At 36.7% G+C, this 24,652-nt stretch overlaps 1 protein-coding gene across 2 annotated transcripts in view; it reads right to left on the bottom strand.

Moving 5' to 3' along the window:
• Positions 1-24,652, bottom strand: part of slc8a3 (solute carrier family 8 member 3) — a 366,652-nt gene that overhangs the window by 303,169 nt on the left and 38,831 nt on the right. For both annotated transcript variants that reach the window (XM_039741132.1, XM_039741133.1), the window contains exon 2: positions 9,323-11,178. In XM_039741132.1, the coding sequence (XP_039597066.1) occupies positions 9,323-11,097 (1,775 nt within the window). In that variant the 5' untranslated portion in view covers positions 11,098-11,178. The remainder of the gene's footprint in view (positions 1-9,322; positions 11,179-24,652) is intronic.

Below are 24,652 nucleotides of genomic sequence, written 5' to 3'. Positions count from 1 at the left end.
GTTCTTAATAAGAGTATAAATAAAAATAGTAGATGATACCAAACTAGGTGGAATGGCAGATAATGCAGAATCTGCTGGAACATTACAGGAGAACTTGGACAGCATAAAAACTCGTGCAGATTTGTGGCACATAAAATTTTATGTTAATAAATGTACACCTTATTAGAAGGGCCTAGAAGTCGTAGTGGACTGGTCACTATCTATATCAACACAGTTGACAGAGGCTATAAAGTAGGCAAACAGGATATTAGGTTATATCTCACCATGTGTGGAGTATGAATAGAGGGAAATTGTACTTAAGCTATATAGAGCACTAGTAAGGTCTCATTTCAAACACTGTGTGCAATTTTGGATTTCATATCACAAAAAGGAAATAGCATTCAGTTATGAAGAAACACTGAAGGAGATGAACTTTTTTAGTTTAAGTGAATGGAATTTAAGAGGTCACATTAGTGAAATTTTTAAAAGTATGAAAGAAAATATGAAACATTTTTAGACCAGATTTTACACTAATATTACAGAGTTCTTCTTCATACAGAGAATCATAGACACATTGAATAAATTACCTAGTAGTGTGCCAATGAGTAGTACTTTAAGGAATTAAACAAAACTCAATTTGATTTTATTTTGGAAAAATTAGGCAAATATATCAGCATGCTATCTTGTATGAATGGCCTGTTCTTATTCAAAAATGCTCTAACAACATAAAACAAAGCTTCAGTCTGAGTTCAAAATAAACACTTTCATGTTTTATTTTTATTTACAACCAACAGCTTATATTTGCATAACTTTACAGAGGAATAGGGTGTTGTACTGTGCTGGCCATTATGGATAAAATGAGAAGTCAAGCGAAATGACACCTTTTATTGGCTAACTAAAAAGTTTATAGTAAGCAGCCTTTTAAGGCAGCTAAGGCCCCTTCTTCAGACAAGATGACTTCTTATAACTTTCCAGGAAATTCTGTGTTTGACGTAGACAGAGAGAGATGGGCAAGACTTAAACATAACTTTAACTTTTATACTTTGACTTATTCCTAACATAACAATGAGATATTAATTTCACATGACCTAACCAAAATGGTGTTTTTGTGACTTCAGTGTAAAATTGCCTTTTATGTTTCCATTTTTTAGCTAAGCATGTTAACATTATTGTGCACAATGTGTGCATTTGTGTAAATATCTGTTACAGAGAGAAATAAACTAAAGGGAAAGAAGAGAAAGGGTGTGCTATTCTTTCTTAACCTGTTCTGGGTACTTTTCCTTGGTCAATTTTTCAATGCATCTCTTCAGTGTTGTTTTGTTTATTGTGTTCCTTTGCCACAAACAGAACTGACCTCCTTTTGACACCTGCCTGGCTGCCATTTTCAGATTTTTCAAAGGGACAAGAGTCCCAGTTTGTCTTAAACATATAGCTTCTTGCAGGGCCCGACTGGGAAGCTTATTCAGGCCGGGAAACCCTAGTCTAACACAGGATACACAATATACATCAGTTTTCTTGTACAGGCACAGAGTCAAAATACCATTTTGTCTTGTAATTTTTTATGAATGCGTAAACAGAAGATTCAGCTTTTGCACATACATTTCACTTTTAAATGTCTCAAGGTTAGTCTCAAGACAACCTCTGATAAAGTGTGAAACAACACTTCATAAATAAATACGCCATGTTGTTCTATAATATTTATATCAAAACAAATGTGCAAAAAAGCACTGAACTACAAAAAGTAGTTGTTAGTGGAATCCCCAGTGCATAGATCATTTTTGCAATTTCAACTTTGAGTCTGGAATTTACACAGCTGAGCCACTGTCAGTGTCTGGATGGTAATGCTGAATACTCTTCAGCTATACTCTAAGTTTGAAGTGTTGGTCAAAAAATACCACTTTGAATTTCTTCAATAAACAAACGACTCAAAAAATGTCTCAGTGCCACAGAATTTTGTCAAGCACTTTTTAGAGAATGCACTTAGTAAACAAAAAACTATTAAACATTTTGTGTAGCCTTTACAGTCACTCTCTCATCTTTCAAGGTTTAACTGTCAGAGCATGAGCGACTACACTTTAAAAATATTAAAATAAAGTAAAAACAAAACACGTTCATTAACAAACTTATCATGAAATAAAGAACAACAGGTATATTTAAAAACACAAATCATTCCACTCACATACGTGTTTCATTAATAAAAAAAACAAAAATTTTGTGATGCGTATTCAGTCAATCTGAGGGAAAAAGAGGAAAAAAAACTTTAAAAATGTGACCATACACTATACTTCATTAAAATTTGAAACAAAAATAAAACAAAATAAATACACAGTAACAAATACCAAAGCCCATACAATAGTCAAATATAATTCAAAGTATATTATAAACTTTTAAACAATTTTCATGCATAACTTTAATCACAAAAGCACCAGATGTATGCATCTCTCATTATAGCGCTCCTGTTTAACTTTCAGAGCATGAGACGCACGCAAAGTCAAATCTTGACTTGAACAAAAACAAAAAACCATCCAACCAGAAACCAGAAAAGAAACCCTCCAATGTTAAACCGAAAGGATTTGTGCCCTCTACAGAGCAATAAAAATTGCTTGATTTCTAGTTTAATACTTAGTATTGTGACTCCAAATAACAAGCAACAGACAAGTAAAAAGGTGGTGTGTGGAAAATGCAAGACTTGATAGCATGAACAGGTATTGTGCACAAAACACTAAGGGGGTGGCAGCATTGCAGGGTTAAGTACACAAAATCCAAAAAGTGGCAAAATTAACTGGTGACAGGTACAAGATATGAAGGGTGTGCCACACAGGACAGTAGGCTTAAACTGGAGTTGAGTGACAAATGTAAGAGGGTTAAAGCAAAGTAATATTGCTGTAAGATGGTCTTTCATAGTCAAATACCTGGAAGGTTAATTGAGTGAAAGGACTTATCTGTAGTTAGGCTGGCTAAGGAGGCTGTCATTTGCTATCATATAGGACAAGACACAAGTTTGCATCTTATGGATTACAGGTGGCTCACAGCTAAGATGGTGGCTTTGTGAGATAATTCACACACACACTCAAGTCTGATATTAGTTTGTGTCCCCTGTGTTTGGAGTTTGTAAGTGACCTTGTATTCTTATTCCTAAGACTAATGACTGTAAAGTTCCAATTAAATGTGAATAAGATCGTGGACATATAATGTCAATCCATACAGGACTAACTTCTGCTTTACATACGTTGCTCTCCATAACATGCTTTTACTAATGTACTGTACATTTATCCTAATTATTCAGTGGTGAACTTGAAATAATTTTAATGTACACAATAACAGAGCTAAAGCAAAACCTGGTGTCCTGGTGTATATGCACACAATAAATAGAAGCTATGATTTTTACAAGTTACTGGTTGTTTGACTACAGCAGCACATTTGCAGGAAACAAATGTGCAGGTGACATACGTCTGTGTTAATGGCAAGGTGTAACAAAAAAAAACATATTATGTTAAGATTCAATGACTTTTATATATCGGTATGGATACATGCTATAAATGTAAATCTGTATAAGTAAAAAAGACCGAAATTAACTTTGCTAATCTGTGAATTTTGAAGCACTATCAAAATTCCATTCTCCTTTTCCATTTTGTATTTATGACCATCTTTCCTAATTCCAAGACATCCGTTTTATTTTGTGGAGCCTATTAATGCTGCCTCCTTTGAATTTTTCTTTCAAACATCAGTTCAGAGCCATTGTAATACAAGCAATGATGCTATTTCACATTAAAAGAAGTCCAACATTTACTTTAGCAAAGAACAAATGGCATCTTCTCTCAAAGTAGTCAGAAATTGAAAACAGAGAGACCAAGCATCTCCTGTTTTGGAACATTATGGTTACCTTGTTAATTGTAGTGTTGTAATGTGGTGAATCCAAAACCAAGATATTATGAGAGCTGTATATTGTTACAGCTGTACAAAAAATAAAGGTGCATAAAGGTAAGCATCTGGATCCCATCACCATAGAAGAAGTGTAATTTGATAAAGTCTAATCTGTCAGACAATTGTTTCCTTTGAAAATATATCATAATGAAGAAAAGCAGAATGCTAAAGGACCTAGTTTGGTTGTATGCTAGATTCACACCCAAAAACTACCCAGTTTTCCCTATTACCATAGCCAAAAGAAAATAATACTAGTAAAAAGCTACTCTGTAGATGCAAATAGCATAAAGTGAGGAATTTTTTTTCCACATCCTAAACACCTGCATGTCATGTTACCATCAGAAGAAGGGTGCTTGTGGGTATGTACATGATCTGTGATGGGACTAGTAATCTATTCAGGATATGCTCATGTCTTGTGCCTGATGCCTCTCTGGACTGGAAGAAAAATCAATGATTGTTATATACACCAATAAACAAAAGAAAATCAGAACACGACTACAGTTCAAAAGTGAGACATCACATGCTTGCTGCTTCAACAGTTAGAAATTTTTATGAAACAACTCAGTGTATATTATATTAATAAATAGCAGGCCAAAACTCTTCATTTAATCCTCTTTTTAAATTGCCTGAATTGCTTGTTCATCTGCCCCAAAAAGGTACTAGACCTTTGAAAGGTTAAGTTTCGTATTTTTCAAGTTAAAGTTATTTTTTCACAATATAAGTTAATTTGACACAAAAGGTTAAATTCTAAAATGAAGCATTTTTTTAAATTTTAAAAATACCTAGACTGCTTTTGCCTTTTATGGATGTGAAGGATATCAAGGTCCCAGCGTGAAAACAAAAACCTTAAAACTAAGTGAATATATCCACTTTGAAGCAGAGAATGTTTCTTGATTTAAGAAGACATGTTTCCCATGTTTCTGAGGCATGCTTGTGACAACAAAATTAAAACGTAAATAATAAATTTTATCCCAGATTTCTGGTATGTTTATCTTGAGCTAAGGATACATTTCCTGTTCATTTGTCCGCTCACAGCTGGTGTCACGGATAAAGTATTGACATACTACACTTTGGAAATCGCCAAATTTCCAAAGCTTCTAAAGTTTTGTCTCTACAATTCTGTTTGCTTTTTTTTATATATTTTTACTGATTTTAATTTCAATCAAATAACATTCCTTACAATCAAGTCAAACTTGACAAACCAAAATTCAACCCCCACCCAAGAGAAAGAGAGGAGAGCCAACAACCAGAGCAAACCCTCAAAAGAAGTAAGGAAGGAAGAGTATCCTTTTCCCTGATATAGAAGCTTATTCTAAAATGTTATTAACTAGATCGTGACATATTTAAAAAAAATTTTGAACAGATCATCTAAGTGACAGCTTGATTTTTTCTAATTTCCAATTTCATATAATATAGACCACCAGCTACTCACTGACTTAAAAAAGGTAGAATGGGATTCTTTCAGTTGAGGAAGATAAGTCTATGTGCTAGTAGTGAGGTAAAGGCAATTATAATTTGTTTGTCCTTCTCCACTTTAACCCCATCTGGGAGTCCACCAAACACAGCTGCTAATGGGTTAGGAGTGATTGTGACACCAAGGCTGTCTGATAGGCATTTAAAGATTTTTGTCCAAAATGATGTTAATTTGGTGCAAACCCAAAACATGTGACCTACAGCTAGACTGTAACAGTCACGTGTTGAATCTTGCCCTGAATACATTTTGGAAATTTTTAAATAAGATAAATGTGCTTGAATAAAGATTTCAAGTTGAATGATTGAGTGCTTTGCATATATGGAGCTCTAGTATTCTGTGCATGGGTGCTTCATTTTCTAAAATATTAAGTAAAAGGTCTTTTCCCCACCGCACCCTGGGATCATTAAAAGGAAGGGACTTTAAAATGTTTGTATATATTATAGAGATGCTATCTGAGTATTCAAGACCTATCAGTATTTCTTCTGGAATAGAAATAGGTGGAAAGTGAAGAAAATTGGGCAGGTTCCATTTAGCAAAGTTTCTAATTTGAAAGTAGTGGAAGAATTATGTTGATAAGAAGTTAAATTTGAAGGCAGAGTGGTGGTTCTGAGGCTAGGGATCTGCACTGGCAATCAGAAGGTTGCCAGTTTGAATACTGTAAATACCAATAAGGACTCTGCTCTTTTGGGTCCTTGAGCAAGGTCCTTAACCTGCAATTGCTGAGCGCTTTGAGTAGTGAGAAAAGTGCTGTATAAATGCAAAGAATTATTATTATCATAGCTTAAATATGAACCTTAACTTCATAGGATGCAAAGACATTATCTACATACAAATCTGTAAATGTTTTAATCCCAAACATTTTCCAAACATTAAATACTGTGTATGTTTGAGAGGGTAGAACAGGGTGGTTCCATTGGTTCCATATTCTGAGTGAATGAAGTGCAATTGAATTACTAATGTATTTACTGGGGCTGCAATATTTGAACTCTATTGCAGACTAGACTTGTGTATATTCATCAATTTGTGCTGATGTCCAGATCTTCATGGCCTGTATATTTTCGGCTCAGTAATAAAATTTAAACTAAGGTTTTGCCATGCCCCCTTTAACTTAAGTGGTTGTAGATTTGCCCTTTGGTTACATGGATGTTTCAAATTCCAAATAAATGATTTTATGATTGAACCTAATTTCAAAAAAATATTTGTTAATGTATATTGGGAAGCTTTGAAATAGAAAAAGAAGCTTGGGAAGGATGTTCATCTTGACAGTGTTTATTCTCCCTGCTAATGTGAGATGGAAGCTACACCATCCATAAACATCTTGTTCATGTTTTTCCATGCAGACAGCAAAATTTTATTGAAAAAGAGCCTTACATGCACTTGTGATATTTACCTCTAGGTATTTAAACTGATCTGCTAAAATAAAAGAGAAGGTGAATATTTTAGTATTGTGTGCTAGAGAGTTCACTGGAAAAAAGCAAACTTTTATTTAAATTGATTTTGAGTCCAGTTATTTTTCGAAAACCTGCTAGTGCCTTTAGGACTGCTGGAACAGAACTTTGTGGGTCAGATATATACAGTACCATATCATCTGCATATACTGATATTTTCTGTTCAAGTCCTTCTCCGATAATGCATTTCAAAAGTAAACAGCCAATTGCAAAAGCAATGGTCTTAGGGGGCATCCTTGTCAAGTACCATTTTTAGTTTGAAGTAGTCTGAAATACTTTTGTTAATACAAACTTAGGCTTCTGGACTAGTATAGAATAGTTTGATCTATGCACATACAGTATTCTTGGCCCAAACCCAAATTTGTGCAATATGGTCAACAGGTAGTCCCATTCAACTATATCAAATGCTTTTTCTGCATCCAAAGATAACAATATCTCTGGGGTGTTAGATTTTATTAAATTAAGCAAATGTCAAAGATTAGAAACTAAGTGTCTGCCTTTAATAAATCCAGTTTGGTCTTGTGATATTACAGAAGGAAGCACTTACTCAATCCTTCTGGCTAGAACTATGGCGAAAATCTTAATGCCATTATTCAGGAGTGAGATTGGTCTGTATGATGCACATTGTAGAAAGTTCTTATTTTTCTTAGGAAAGATGGTACCACCAAGGCATGAAAGTTCATGATGTTAGCACGTGACAGCAGACAATATCTTTGTGATATAATGAAATATGTTTCAGTATAGTGAAAGACTGTGAGCGATCATAAGTGTGACGTTTTTCACTGAATATTGTCTAGATTTTACAGAATAAAGACAGCAATTCATATCAGTGTATTAATAATGAATAATGTCTATGACAGCATTTGGAGACAATTTTTGGAGGTGAAAAGTGTATGCTGGGGCTAATAAGGTGCAGTGGAGGAAGATAAACAGTGAAGTGAACAATAACAGCTGATTTCCTTTTAAAATAACTAAATCTCACAATAAGTGTCTTATTTTTTTTATCATCCCTTCCTAATATGAACATGCACATACGCAGTTTTGCAATACATGTGCAATCTCAAGATGTGGATCAATACCTGATAATACTTTTGTCTTGAAAAATGGACATATTTGGTAAGTTTTAATGTGTTCACACTGGCACCTTATGACATTTCACCTCCATTATAAAGTGTGAACAGCAAGCTACACATTTTTTAAAATTTATAAACAATGCTTCATTCTAGGACACAGTTTCATATGTGAAATTAATATATACCTCAATTGTGAAAAAATAATAAGAATGACCTGAAGAATGCCAAACTTATTGTTTAACTACAAATAGCAATAACAGTTATACAAACCATTCTCAAGCTATACCCTTTTTCTCTCTCCAAATTCTGGAACCTATCAGTAGAGGTCCCTGTGAACTCAAACCCATGTGATACCATTCTGCTACTTCTGTCAAAAATCAGGTCCCTCTGAGACTAGGATAAAAGTTTTATACAAACAGAAGGCACTTTTTATGGTTTTCAAAGTCCATAGTGAACAGTGGCACAGGATTTACATACACTAGGCTCAACATTATGATCTTTTTTTACTACTCATTAAGTAAAGCTTTAATAAACAGTTGTGACATTATTCAAAAAATAAAATTTTGGGACAGGATCTGGAGGAACTGTTTCTTAAATTACTTAAGAAATATTTCTATGTGTTATAAAGTATATTACACTAAGGATAAACATTTATAGGATATATCACTATTGGAGAAAACATTCTGTGTGAATTAGAGTTTCTATGTGTGCCGGTCATGTGTAACAAAAACTTTCTGTACCATCTACATCCAGCATATTTACCATGATGAAGACGGCTCCCTCAGGCTTGTTGTAATAAAAAAAACATTTAACTTGGAAACAGAATGGTGATATTGACTGCTATTTAAAATAATTTCTGCAACAAACATAAACTACACAAAAGTGACTTATCTATCTATTAAACAAGATCAAATAATATGTACAACCACAAAAGTAACAAGACATTATATAGTGTAGCTTGAATCCAGCAGAAGAATAAAAAGAAGTAATTTTTTCGCCATTATCTGTGTTAAAAGAGAAACAGTATGTTAAAAGTATGTCACCAACAAACTCCCCAAAACAATAAAAAAATTAAACCATATATGGCAGACAGCTGATTTCATAATACAGCACTGTTCAAATCCAGGAGGGTCACAAGGGATAAAAAGCATACAAAAAACTAAGGAGGCAATTAAAAAAGGGCACAATAAATGAAAAATGCAACACCCAGGTTGTACTTAATAACAGGTGCCCAAGTGTGACACCTAAAAAGAAAATGCAGGTTAAATAAATTCCAAGATATTTGGTCCTGAGGAAAGCTGGAATAGAAATTTAATAATTAAAGTACACATCATCCATTAAACAGTTAGAACCATTGCCTTTGCTTAGTGTACCTCCCATCCCCTTCTACCACCCACCACCCTATTCCAGCCCTTTACACCTACCAGGTCTCATCATTTCTGAATTCCAGCTCGCCATAAGTATCCTCAAAATCCTCTCCACCTCCTTTAGCTAAGCCTTCCACAGTGCGGTATGGGACAATGACAGTGCCTCTTGCTCCAGAGGTCCTCAATACTTTGACCTCCATCACACCAATGCTCTCACTCACATGCACAACGTCACTTTCAAAGGTAAAGATGCCAGCATGGTCATCATCTAGGATGGTTACTGTAGCAACAGAGGGAACACCCAAAATGGCCTTAGGGTAAGGCAGGTTGTTGGCTGATAGTAATTCGTCTGTCTCCATCACCCGCACATTGCTGAGGCGTACAAAGAAATGCTCATCTTCCTCAAAGATGTCATCATCAATGATCCCAATGCTGATTTCTTTCTGTGTCTCACCTGGCTTAAATACAACTGTGCCCTCTGTAAACTCATAATCAGCCCCTGCATTGGCTGAACCATCCTCTGTTTTGTAATCCACATAAAGTGTGTTTGAAATATCGCCTCCCTTTCGTACAATAGTCAACACTGCTGCCCCACAATTTTCTAGGCATTGGTATGAAAATGGCTCAAAACAGATCTTAGACACAAATTCCTCTGGCTCATCAATCCTCACTTCTTGCACACTATTACTCTTCTTTGCTTGTTCTGCAGCATGTTTTTTTAGGATGTTGCCTGCTCCAGTCATCATCCGCGTGGCCTGGATTCGATAAAAGGCTCTGCTCTTTTGCTGGTGAGAGAGAGCATGATAGTTGGCCATTTCCACTAGTTGATCCAGCTCTTTCTCTGGGTGTCTCTGCTTGAGATCTTTCAAGATGCGTATCATATCCCGTCGAGACTCGTCTACCTCTTTTCCATCCATAAGACCTATGAGATTCCCTGTGCCACCATCCAGGAAATGGGAATTGACCAACTTCCCATCCATCTCTATCCCTTTTGGCCTATCCCCTTCTGTCTCAATGATAACTCCCCGATGCTTGTCAGTCCTGTACTTTTTGTGCATGAATTTGTAAAAGAGCAGGCGGCGGTCAGCCACCCATGCCAAAATGACACAAATGGGGAAAAAGGCTAAAGTAAGGAGGCCTTCCCATATCTGTACGACATTGGGAGAAAACACAGCTAGTATCATGTAGAGCCAAATGTAAGCAAAGATGCTCCAGGCAGCAGTTATAAAAAATACACGCAAATGTTTGATTTTGCGAGTTTCTCCTTCGGGGATAACTGAAACACAAATGGCTATGATGACAAACATGTTGAAGGCAGCACTCCCTACAATTGTGGATGGTCCAAGATCTCCGGCCTTGAAGCCATGGCCGCAGATTTCAATCACTGACAACATTATTTCAGGAGCTGAAGACCCCAGGGCCATGAGGGTTAAATTTGAAACAGTCTCATTCCACACACGAATGGTAGTTGTGGAAGTTTCTCCATTTGGCCGCTTGATAGTGATTTCCCTTTCTTGCGAGGTGATGACCTCAATTGCAGCCATAAATCGATCAGCAATGATCGAGACACCCAGAAACATATAAATCATAGCAACAAAGTAGACAATGACCCGAGCTATCTTATCACCCAAAGAAGGGTCCTCTGGGTACCAGATTGGCAAGATGATGCCTTCCTTGCACTCATAATCTCCACCGCAAGATGCATTTTGGCTTCCAAAAGAAGGAGCTTCTGTGGATCCAGCTTCAACATTTAAAAATATTACTCCAGCAGTGAGCAGGATCAACCAGAGGAAGGTGGACGTCCCCGGCTGCAGCGGCCTTACCCACGCCATGCACTCGCCTGTTTCACGTGAGGCTTTATTTCTTTACAGTTCACTTTGGTCTCCAGAACTGTAACATTAACCAGCTGTCACCTGCAGAGCAAAGTAAACAAAAAAAAAGTAAGAAGCTGCTTTAAAATAGCTTTTTGAAATAGAAGAAACCAATTGTGGAAGGTTTGCCTCTTTCAGAAGCAATCTCTTTAGGCTAGAGACAGTCCTATTAAATTATTATTTGTCTCCTTAAAATTAAACCTTTCCATTAGAAATAAGTGACCCTACTGCCATTATCAATTTGTAACGGGTTTAATGAGACATTAAATCTGGTTCACCATTGTATGCAAAGAAATTCTGAGAACCATTGGCTGGTAGAAATTGTGCCACTTACATGTAGAGTAAGTGATACAGGTCTGTTGTTGTCTTTTAATATACTGACAAATGCTTACTCACTTTATTTGACTGCTCTACTCAAAACAGAATTTTTTATAGTTGTGTTTTCTGCAAATTGCTTGCACATTCATTTATCACTTTCTCATAGTTGTACCATCAAGTCTGCACAGTCAAATTGGCAGTATTAAACAAATACATAGCATTAAATTGCCTTTAAAAGGGTATACTGTATATGGAAACAATGTTTTCCTGTATATATTTTAAGTGTCAATTTGTTGTTGCCGATTTACTGTCATGGGGCACTAGAAGGCTATTCTGCTTAAGTGGTGGAACAAGGCAGAATTGTTGATAACTGTTTCTGAACAACTACAGAAGCAGACAACAATCTACCTGCAGAACAAAGATTACTTAGACTTCCATTCATTCCTTTACAAAAGATTATTCCCAAAGTTACTGACATCTGCAGTAATTTAGAAAAATTGGATTGTGAGTGGGTTAATGGACAGAAAAAAAGACTATGGATAACAGGGTGTATACTATCATGTGTATAAGAAAATCAGTGTAGCCCCTTGGAGACCTCAGATAATTTGAAATAATAATATAGATTGAGAGATCTGAATATAACACTCATACTGGAAGTATATCATATACTAGGGAGGAAATAAATTCAATTCATACACAATTAAAAATCTTAAAAATAGGCATACATTTGGGTGATGTAGTCAAGTGCAAAGCGCTATGTGTAAATACAAGAAACATTTATACAAAACTCATCACTTAGACTTACAAAAAGAAAACTCTGTGCAAATTAAAAATGTTTGTAATATTACAGTTTGAAAGGCTGATAAAACAGAATATGATCTGTTTAAAATAAACTAAGTGTCACTGCATGCAGAGGTGTGCGATATTTCTACTCAGAAATATGCAAAAAAGAACACAGTAGCATTCTGTGAGAAGACCACCAAGTTTATCCCTTAACTAAAAGGTAGGTCCTACTCTAAAATGATATGGGAAATAACTTCTTAGTCCAAAAGAGAAGACATGATGTGGTGATCTAATCCAGACTTTCCAAATTACCTCAGTAGTACTGATCTTGAAACAAATGCACATAAACACGTTGGGTAGATTAAAGGACAATGTATTCAAAAGAGAAGTTATTAGGGACAGTAACTGTTACTGAACAACCAATGTATGGCACATAATAAACTTCATACTGAAAAAGACAGAAAAACAGGGAGCAGTCATGTTTCAAGTGTAGAGAGCAACCAGCCCAGCATTTCCTGCTAAGAAAGAACATTTTTAAGTTCAGAGTTTGTGAATTATTATGTAATGGATTTGATTTTGAGTTTTTTTATTGTCATTGTTGATTTGACAAGCAAACACGTTGTCTGTAGTACACATACAACATATTCTATGTGATTTTTGATAGCTGTGTATGCCCACATTCTAATTCTTTGGAGTTGTCGCATGTCCAATAAGTGTGAACATGTATGATAGAATCTGAAAATATTAAAAATAATTTTTGTACAAATATGAAACACTGTAACAAAATAGTAACAATTACAAACCCCCAACCACCACCCCAACTGCCTTTCACAAGTATTTATCATAATTTATAGTGATTTTTACTGAAGCTCTGTGGCTGCTTTACATAAGAAAATATCTGTTTCGTGGTGCTAGCTATTGATATCACCAAGGATTAGAAAAAAGGTGCAAGACCACAAAACTGAAACTTTAGATTACAAATCAAAAGGAAACCTCAGTGTTTGGTAAAATATGTCACCTCACTTTAGCTTACTTCCCAATCCTAACCTTTCAGAACTCTTGGAGAAGACCTTTTGATAGATAGATAGATAGATAGATAGATAGATAGATAGATACTGTGTTTGATAGATTAATACTGTATAACTATTTATGACATAAATCTAATACTCTGTATAAAAACAATACAATGCTGCTTCCATTCAACTCAAAAAACCCAATATTCAAATCCTAATCCAATCACTGTTTGTGTGTAAAGTGTGTACATTCTCTCTTTTTTTAGATATTCTTTCCACTTCATAAAGACCAGTTAGTAAGTGTGATTAATAACTTTTATTTGACCTTGTGTGACTGTATATGGGGTGTTGGTAAATATGTGTTGGTTTTATGTACAGTGGACTATAATACAGTTCAGGCATGGTTTTTGTCTTGATGCTCAAGAGATACGTTCAGGCACTCCACAATCCTTAAATTGGAATAAGCAGAATCAGACCATGGATGGATAGATGAAAACTATGTTGCTGTGTAATATAGTTGCAATGAAATCACCTTCATATTACAGCTATTAATATAAATGAGTGTCAAAAACACATAATAGAACACTCTACATCAGCTCATTATATAGTTCATTTATAAATGATTATCACAGCTTAAACAAGAAGGCAAAGATTAAGTTTCAGTTCTAGTTTTGGATTAACAGCTACAACTTTACTAAGAACTGAAGTAATAACATAACTAATTGTGCTTGTTATTATTAATGTATAATCATTGCTCAACAGTAATAACCGCATAAGAGCCTGGTGTTTGATTATATTGTATGTCTGCTTCTTGACCTGACCTATGTATAAGTCCTCAACTGAGTGCAGTATAATTTCAAAGCCACATTATCATTTTTGCAGTTTGTGTTTAGAAATGCACACGTTTCCTAAGCAAACTGATATGAATGAGAAGCAGATGATTCAATAACTGCCCTATGAAACTTGACCAGCACCTACTGAGACAGAAAATTTAGCATTTGAAATAGAATATTTATAACTGAGCCTAACTTGTAAATATATTGATATTTTTGCTCCACTGAAGACATAAGGAAGTCTTCTCATGTAGAACTTTAAGAGAATCCACCATTGTTATAACTACACAACTTACAATAAAATTTCCAAGCAAGAGGAATGCCTCATGAAACTTCGACTGAAAGCAACACTCTACACCAACATGATTCAGCACCTTGGAGAGCACTGTGGGTGAGAACTCTCTTTTTAACAGACAAAATGCTTAATGACTGCTCCAGTGTTATATTCTGAAATATCTTATCTTTGCCTTCCTAATCAAATGATCAAGAAGTACAGGTTACAAAATAGTTCCACACAAAGCAATGATATAGATGAGACCACAGCTGTTAATTCTAATCAATTCACCTAACAGCATTCCAATGCCATCACCTAGAACACCTGTCAAATGCGGGAAAGTAATATTTAACTGCCAATCTATAAAAAGTGATGCAAGTAAAAAAAACATGAGGCTTTAAAGTCCTAAAACCTCAAGAATTACTGTGCAGCAAAGCTGGAGCTTATAGCTTTGAATTTTGTTACAAAAAAATTTGCAGTATGTCTAACTGATCCAAAATAAGAAAATCCAAAGTGTAACATATGTATCTGTATAATTCTATTCTTGAGATCAATGACACCAACACCCACAACCCTGAAGTGGATTAAACAGGTTCAGAAATGGGCAGATGCATAAAATCACACTGCCATGCGCCCTGTGTTGGCTGGGATTGGCTCCAACAGACCCCCGTGACCCTGTAGTTAGGATATAGCGAGTCAGATAATGGATGGATGGATATAATCACAGATTTCATGTGCACTGCATATTTAGAGCAAATCACTGAAAAATCAAGCAGTAAACTGAAAAAAAACACCCCACTCTCCAAGACTAATGTCTTAGACAGAAAGGGCAGGTTTCTTAAAACAGTCCAGAATTCAAGGATAATGTTTGGTCTGCCACCTAGTCAAGGGACCTGACTGACATCTGTTTAAGGGTAAGCACTTACTTATTTATTTTATATATACACATTTTTTTCTTTCACTGTCTTGCTTATTGCATTTAAGCTGATTTAATTGATCTAAGCACTTTTCAAATGTTTATTTTTTTGTCAGTGTTTATATCTCCAAAGAAAAGAAAACACACAGTAAGAAAAAAACAACAATTCCCTAAGATACTTAATCCAATTCAAGGTACAAAACAGGAAACTAACCTGGACAGGATGAAAGTTCCCCACAGGACAGACCCATGCATACACTCATATGGGTCACACTGACAAGCATGTCATAAACACAATAATCAGAAGTGGAAATTGAAACCCGGTTCAGGAGCACTACACCCTGTATGCATGTGACAGTCCAAAAGAAAACATTTTCAGTTATGCACAGTTAAATAAGCTTTCAGTGTGTTTTTGAACTTCCTGCACCTGGGACCCCAAGCTATACAGTACCTGATAAGTAGCCATTTGGTTATGAACAGCCAGCGTTTATCTTGGCAGAATTTAGCATGTGAAAAAAACAGTCTGGCACTGGACTTCAGTCCATGATTGGGCATACTCAACATATACAGTCTGAATAATGCCACACACATTTACAATAAAGTATCAATAATTAGTTGGGGCATTTCCATTATTCTCAGGTGATATTTCTTCTAGGTGTCATAATTTTCATCAGTCCAAACTAAGAAAATGCTTAAATATATGCTGTCAGGTTAACTGCCACCCAGGTAAAATTATGCTTACAAAGGTCTTCACTGTTTGAATGCATACACAAAATAGCCATGACATCAGAAGCACAAGCCTAACAATTGTGGTTGTATAATTCATGGCTAAAAGTCCCCTTGGTTAATGACATGAGTGCCTTCCATCTGGGAATTTATTAAGGGGAATTTTAAAATGTGCCTCAGATTTAAGAACTGGCTGGTGTTGGAACACTTGGGGCTTCATTTATAAACACATTGTATGGATTTAACCATGAAAGTATTAATATGCCAAAAAACAGGAAATGCTGTAAAACTTGATGTATGCACATTTGTAAGCAATTTACGCTTTATAAATTACCATCATCTTGTAAATGTGTGTACATGAACATGTCTTGAACACTGCCCAGTTTCCACCATAAACAACTATACATGGACTATGCTAATCAACCTTCTATATATGCAATCACAACACTGCCGACCTTCATTGATTAGCAGAACAGCTTCCCACCTGAAGTATCCAGACACCGGTACTTATGATGGAGGAATTCCTATAAGAACTCTGCAAGGCATTGTAGTACCTCACCAGCATCTGAGCGGGTGGCCACTTTCACCTGGCACATGTAATGACGTGATTGTTGTCACAATGAGTAGTATAAGCCATTTTAAACATTGAGGGTTCAGCCAGTTCCCTGAACAAGTCAGTCATCACATATGATACCATTTGCAAGTCATTTGCCAATGACTTGTGTGTTAATGTAATGTGGGCTTCATTCTTGCTAGGTACCCTTTTAGCAATATGAGTGCAGTCAGTTGCCCCAATTACGTCAGAAATACCAGACCCTAGTGCAAATTGTTAATCTGTACACACACACCAAACAGAAATTAAATGTAGTGCCTCATCAATCATCGATCATTTTATGGCTTCCCACACAGTGGGCATGGTGAAGCTGAATCCTTGCTGAGATATTCCTGACTTATTGATCCGTTCTCTCTTGTAGGTGCCTGTTGTTGGAAAGCCAACGTTTGTTAAAACCTGCGTATGAACAGACATAGCCCAACTTCGTGCTGTCTGTTATTCTAATGTTGGTGTTTCAATTCAGTAGATTGATCATAAACCAGTCATCATCATTGGCAAAAAATCCAACTGGTCCCTAAACACTCATTCTCATAGTTGTGATCTGAAGAAGGTTCACCAGCACCCCCAAATGCCCAGACACAACCAAACCATACAGTCACAAGTCCAAAGAAAGACATTTTTATTTAACAAAATACCTTTTACAGGTTTTCTCATCTGTTAAATCAGTCACTAATCCTTTTCTTTCCTCTTTTACCTCAACTCTCCTTCAAGCAAGACTTGTCCACCTCCTCCTGACTCTGACCTCCAAATGAAGCAGAGCGGATGCTTTTTAACCTAAACCCTGGAGTATTTCCATTACAACAGGATTGTCATTTGGAAGCACTTCTAGGTTAGGCAGAACTTCTCCTTAACAGGGGAGTCTGCTTCCAGTATCCCTCCCTAGAGGCACCCGAGAACCACCAAAACTACAACTTCTGTGCAGGTCTGTGGGTGTCCAAATGGGAGCCATACCAGAGGGACACTGTCACCCAGTGTCCTGGGGGAACAGATACTGTAGCTCTGGGAAGTAGTGTCCCTCTGTCCTTTCCTCATTATGGCCTCCCAACCAGGAAAGGTAACACTAACCAGCCCGGTCAGGATGTCTGTCCATCCATATCCTCCCTCTGTCATGGCTTCCTGGTGTGCCAGCCAACCCATGTCTTCTATGACAGTATATGACCAACTGCATAGTCTTCAAGCAACTCCAAGCAAGCCATGACTTGTCAAACCATTATGCTATGAATAGGCTGTAGGGCATGAGATTTAGAGCTTTCTGTATGGAGGGATTGAATCACACCTGTGTTTCTGCTTCATGCAGTTATTAACAACAGGTGAATGCATTGGTTTCTAATCCTGGGAAGTAACAATAGGTAGTCAATACAGACAGAGGAAAAAACATAAAATGTGCGGATAGTATTGTTGTAATCTTTTGTGTAATGTAGGGTCTTTGCTTTGAAACTGAGGACATTTCATGCATTCCCCATTGACTGTGGAAATAAATGCCATCTCCTCAGATAATACTGTAATTGTCGGTGCCTCGGCTAAAGCAACCATCAAAAAAAATTCAGCATGCTTATTGGCTTCAACAAGGCCTTTTAAACAAGATAGCACTTCAAATTGCAGGTATTTCGCTAGCTTTAATCAAACAAGCAAGCTTGCTCAAGTGCATGCTCTCATTTATGTGAAGAGCGATTGTGAAGAGATGCTGTTTTTATTACAGTGAGTCATGATCCAGACACTGCTTCTCAAAAACGCAATAAACAAGTCAGTTTTATTGAAATTACTTTGTGAAGGTATCTCAATGTCAAATATTTTTGGATTTGTTTAAAACTAAAAACACCTTTCAGACCTTGGGAGTGGCATATCAAAAAGTAAAAAACAGCTCAATGGTATCAAAGAAGATTTCTTATTTAATTATGGATGCACGGCCTAGCGTTTCTAAACCGAAAAATAACATTTTGCTTCATGTAAGTATGACATACATGTATATAAAGAGAGGACACAATATCCAGGGGAAAGACCCAACAAGATCCACATTACAAAAAAGTCCCCATTGGTGTGTATGTACAAGTGACATCAAGTTAAGACAGATTTTAAATAAACATTGTTCATTTCTACAGATACATTTGCGCTCTTACAAGATCTAAACTAATACACTAAAATGATTTGTCAAATACAGTAGGTTGGTAAGAATAATAGGTGATACTTGCACATTGATAAAACTTTTTAGAGGGTACAAGGTGGTGTTTTGAGACATGAGTAATAACACAGTGTTCAACTGAAGTACAAAATGTCTGTTACAAAATGCCTGCATACAGCAAAAATCCATAAAAGACGCTCACCAAGGTCAACAACATAAGAGGGTTCATTTTCGCTTTCTGTGTGGAGGGCAAGACCTGGTTCATGTGAGGGAGAAAACAGCACAATGCAAACCATATTTTACTAGAATCCTAACATTGGCTCATCAGATCAGTGGGATGACAGAATGCTACATCATACTGAGCAAAGTTAAGTGAGGATAGATGAAGACAACAAGAGTAAAGAGATCACTCACTTTATAGCCCATAAAATAACATGAACAAAATTAGTTTTCTTTTAAGTCAAGCAGCTAAGATGCTTGGTTTTCAGACATTGCAGGCTGACCCCACATGTGAAGCAACTTGTGGCGGTGTGACAACCATAATAAATTAATCAAGATTCTCTGATTTCAATTCCTGAAACTTCAAGTTTGTTTAACAGTCTTCACTGAATAATTAAGCAAAATAGAAGGCACACAGTTGATTATAATGATTATCATTGAAATCGATGCACGAGAAAGTCTAGGGGAAGCCATTTCCGATTTTTGAAAATAAAATGGCACTGATCGAGAGACTGACAAGGTCATCACACAAGATCAGCATATTGTTGATGACCAATCACTTTTGCTTTAAAAGTGTCATTTACCAATGGAGTGAAACAAACCTTGTAAAATTCCTGAGTTGGCAATGTCTCTACTGAACTACAGGTAGGTAGCCGAAAAGAGTATGCCAAGTGAAGAAAAGCTAAACATACCTGTGCGTTTTTGTATTTATGCTATATTTATTAATTTATCTTTTTTAGTTAATATCACTCTTAATACCGGATATTGTGAAAATAATCCAATGGCAGAATTATGTTTTAAAATATCTGTCTCCATTTTTTTCGATGTTTCTCTCTCTCTAAAAATAGATAATTGAAATCATCATATTCTTTTTGTTCTTAGCATCAGCCCTATCATACATATTGCATATCAGGGATTTTTCCTGCCTTGCATCCAAACCTGCTTGGTTAGGCTCCAGGTTTCCTGTGATCCTGCTCTGGATAAACAGGTTTAGATAATGTATATATTGTTCTTAATCTCAGATGCTTTCTCTGTCATTTTGAGCCTGCCCATACTCTTGTTACATACTCTTTCTCTGCTCATTATGGGCTTACTGTTCTTATACATGGGCTATTCAAGTCTCACTGCCCCTGACCTTCACACTACATGCTTATTTTTCTTTGTTTCCCTCAAAGCAGGTAGGTGGGGTCTGCACACTGATTCAAGCCTAAGAGTCCTGTTCTTCCTAAGCCCCCGTGATTTTCATGGTCAGACCTGTCAGAACACAGTAGATTCCGGTTTCTAATTTTTGGTATCTTTTCAGGCCTGCAGGTGGCAAAATTCTGTCTATTAATTGTTTGTGCCTGAGATGGAATCAGAGATCAATATGGCTGGTAGAAAATAACAAAACCCAGTATTTGAGATTTTTGAATGCAGTGTTGAAGACATTCATTATAAACACATTGTCTTGGAGTAGGATATGTTGTGTGCTGTAGACATTTAGAGTAAAAAATCCTCACACTTTAGAATTCACCTAAATTTCATTACAAATTGACCCATTCTGGGCAATAAAAGGAAAAGAAAAAAAGTGCCCACATTTAGCCTAGATTTGTTCAGCACAAATGACATAGCAGACATTTTAAAATTTTTTCAATTATGTAAAATTGTTCATATTCAGTATCTGGTTTGATTATGCTTGTTTTAATTACACAAAAACAAAACCAAACAGTAAACTATGCCATGTAGTGTAGTAAGCTTCCTCTAACATTAAACTCATATCCAAACCCATTAAGTGTACAGTTCCGTCTCATTGTAACACAAAAACTCCATAGTAGCTTTTTAACCATACCATAATTACTAAAACTAAAACTGAAACTAATAGGCCTGCACCAAATTAACATCATTCTGGACGAAAATTCTTAATTACCTTTCAGACAGCCTTGGTCTCACAATCCCTCCTAACCCATTAACAGCTGTGTTTGGGGTTCTTCAAGATGGGTTTAAGGTGGAGAAAGACAAACAAACTGTGATTGCATTCACTACACTTTTGGCACTCAGACTTATTCTGATACACTGGAAGAACCCAAACTCTCCTCTTTTAAGTAAGTGGGAAACTGATGTGTTATACTATTTGAAATTGGAAAAAATCAAATACTCAGTTAGAGGATCCGTACAGACTTTTTTCAAAAAATGGCAGGATCTAATCAGTAATATTTTAAAATAATCTCATAAAGCACAGAGAATTTATTAATTTAGGTATGTTTACAGGTCTTAAATTTCATGCTGTTTGGCTTGCTCTCTCTCTCAGGGGAGGGGATCGATTTGTTCTTAACTCAATTTTTCTTTTTGTAAAAACTTGATTGATTTGTATGGATTGCAATAAAATTAATAAAAAGGAAAAAAAATGAAACTAATATATCTATACTAATAAAAGGCAAAGCCTTCACTGACTCACTCACTCACTCTCTCACTGACTGACTAACTCATCACTAATTCTTCAACTTCCCGTGTAGGTAGAAGGCTGAAATTTGGCAGGCTTATTCCTTACAGCTTACTTACAAAAGTTAACCAGGTTTCATTTAAAAAATTCTACAAGTAACGGTCAAAAAGGTCGACAACATCCGCCATGTTGAACTTTCTTATTTATGGCCCCATCTTCACGAAATTTGGTAGGCGGCTTCCCTGCCCTAACCGAAACCGATGTACGATTTATTTCGTTGTATGACGCCACTGTCAGCCGCCATATTGAACTTTCCAACGTCACTAATTCTCCAACTTCCCGTGTACGTAGAAGGCTGAAATTTGGCAAGCTCATTCCTTACAGCTTACTTACAAATGTTGATCAGGTTTCATTTCGAAATTCTACTTGTAACGGTCATAACGGTCGACAACGTCTGCCATGTTGAACTTTCTTATTTATTGCCCCATCTTCACAAAATGTGGTAGGCGGCTTCTCTGCGCTAACCGAAACCAATGTATGTACTTATTTCGGTGGTATGATGCCACTTTCGGCCTCCATATTGAACTTTCAACGGTCTTTGTTACTTATGGGCCCATCTTCAAGAAATTTAGTACGTGAGTTCCCAACGCTAACTGAATCCTACTTACGTACATATATATACGTCCATAGCCTGCAGCTCGGTCGCCATGTAAGGCGGCGTTGGGTCCCCCATGCCAACGCCTCCCACATTGTTGGCTGCCGACCTATATAAGGCTGTCCGTCGCTCTGGTCTCTACATTCCCTTCCTTGCTTCGCCACGGGATTCACGTCTCCCTGCTCATAACTACAGCCTTTTTATTTTATCCACAGCTTCTCCGCTGTTTTATTGTTCGTTTATTACGATTATAATTATTGTGTAGATATTTTAGATTTACTTCCCATTGTTCAAGTACTCATTTCCTTTATCGTTCCAACCGTACCCCCATTAACATGTCTATCGAGGTGATCACCATCGATCAAAGAACTGTCACTTACCGAGTGGTTTCCATGCCCGGAGATGGCACCTGCCTTTTCCATTCTCTTTGTTACATATTGCACGGCCATATCAGGCTCACTCTTGATATCCTGAGGAACATTGTGTCTTATGTATTGAATGACTGGAACAGGTTCAAGGTGTGGACTGATAACCGTACAGGAGATAATTATTCTACACAGGAGCACTATAAGAGTGAAATGCTTAAGCCCTTCACCTATGGTTCTGCACGTGAGTTGATGGCTGCCGATGAATTGTTCGGTTGTCGTTTTCAAGTGTACCGAAATGGCCAAATATTTTGCACCTTTTGACAACCGCCAATGCCACTAAAACATTTTAGATTCACAGGTGATGATTTTAGTAGTGGACACTTTGATGTTTATGAATGTTTAAACTCTCAAAAGCTGGATGCGAAGTTATCGATAAAACTGGTTGTATGCTTACAACGCTTGACAGCTGCTGAATTTCACTCCAACACAAGTCCTGCAAATACTGTCATAATTGAAACTAACCATGAAACTCAAACCAATTATGACAGCAGCAATCCAAGCTTTGAGATTTGAGACAAGATTACTTTTCACATGGCCAACTGTACGTTGCATGCTCAAGAGTAAGCTCAGCGCACAGCTTAGTCATATTACAACCGGAGGGCCGAACTGACAATGTGGTATAAAAGAGATCCTTAACAAATAATTATTGGTATATTTCCCCTCAGTTTAAAAAGGTTTAATTTTCTTCTTAATAAAAATTTTAAGGCAGTACTTTGCCGCTGCGAAGCGCGGGTATTTTGCTAGTATAAAAATAAAATAGAAATGTCTTTCTTCATAAACAGTGTTAGATACATGGGGTGAAGGAATATACAATTTTTGCTAATTATTATAGCACTATGATAGCCTTTTCCAACTGTAAAGTGGAAGGGCACAAGTGAAAATAAAGAGCTGAGGTTCCAGCCAGGAAACCCCATTTAATTGCCAGATTGTGTTATCAAAAAAAAAATCAAAAGCAGGTACAGTACTGCAGCGTCACCGTTTGTGGTAAAGGGAAGAAACAGAACCCTAAGGAGCATTATCTGCTGGTCAGCTAATAACATCGTGAATAAACTTGGCGATTTTATCCATTTGAATCAGAAGGAATGAGGCCAAAGGCAGTATGGAAGTGGCACCATCTTCTATAGGCAATGAGCCTCCACTCTAAATAGGGAAATGTAGACTAGAGAAACAACTATTCCGCTACCTTATCAACATCCCAGTATACCCGGTAAATGGACCCCATAAGAAACTCACAATGTTTCCCTTGTTCAACAGACTATTAAACACAAAACATAATTGCAATTTTCTCCAATGTTTTACCCATTAAATTCATATTTCACTGAGGGTGGATTTTTGTAAAATTGATCCATTAGTGAGAACTGTTTTTACTTAGGTAATTGTGGCTTGAAGGGTGGGCTGCAGCTCTGCAAACTTACACAGACAGACACAGGCACAAGTCCAGCACAACACACGGCTTTTACTTGGTGGGAACTCTTCCCAATTTTTTTTACCACAGCACAGTACAGAAAGCACAACAGTAAACCACACAAACAGTTTGTCTTCTTCCTTTCTGTGTTTCTTCTCTCTCTCTGCCTCCTCTGCTCCTCCAGCAAGCTTCATCCTCTTCCTCATAACTTGGGCCTCTAAAACAGTGGCAGGTGCTCCTTTTATGTCTTACCCAGAAGCACTAGTTCGGACACACTTCAGAGTGAGGTGAGAGCCAGACAAAGTAGAGCTCACCAGTTCCTGCAGCACCCCCTGGCACCACCTACAGAACACAACAGGGTTGAGCCAACAAACTCCAAGTACCATGATGCCCTGTGTGAAACCGTGGCACTGCTGAAACCTAGGAGGGCTGCCATCTAGTAGTCTGGGGGAGACAATGTCCCGTGCATGCTGTCTCCCATTGTCCTTCAATGTTGAGGGCATCCTGGCTGGGTAAGGATGCTGGCCACCCCTCACAAAATCTATACAAATAGCTAACAAATTATTGTTAGTCATTCAGTGAGTCGATCAGGGAGATGTAGTTTTATACAATACCTATAAAAATATTTCTCCTTTTGGAAGTTTTACATTTTATTATTATATAACATCAAATCACAGTTAAATTTATTTGTCTTTAATGACATTGATGAAAATAAAAAAAAAACTCCTTAATGTGATGGTGAAAACAGATCTCTGCCAAATTGCCCATATCTATACTAATAAAAGGCAAAGCCCT

This window comes from Polypterus senegalus, chromosome 18 (assembly GCF_016835505.1).
Source record: "Polypterus senegalus isolate Bchr_013 chromosome 18, ASM1683550v1, whole genome shotgun sequence".
Lineage (NCBI taxonomy): Eukaryota > Metazoa > Chordata > Cladistia > Polypteriformes > Polypteridae > Polypterus > Polypterus senegalus.
Note: the sequence above shows the minus strand (reverse complement) of the source record. Positions and strands in the feature narration are given on the sequence as shown.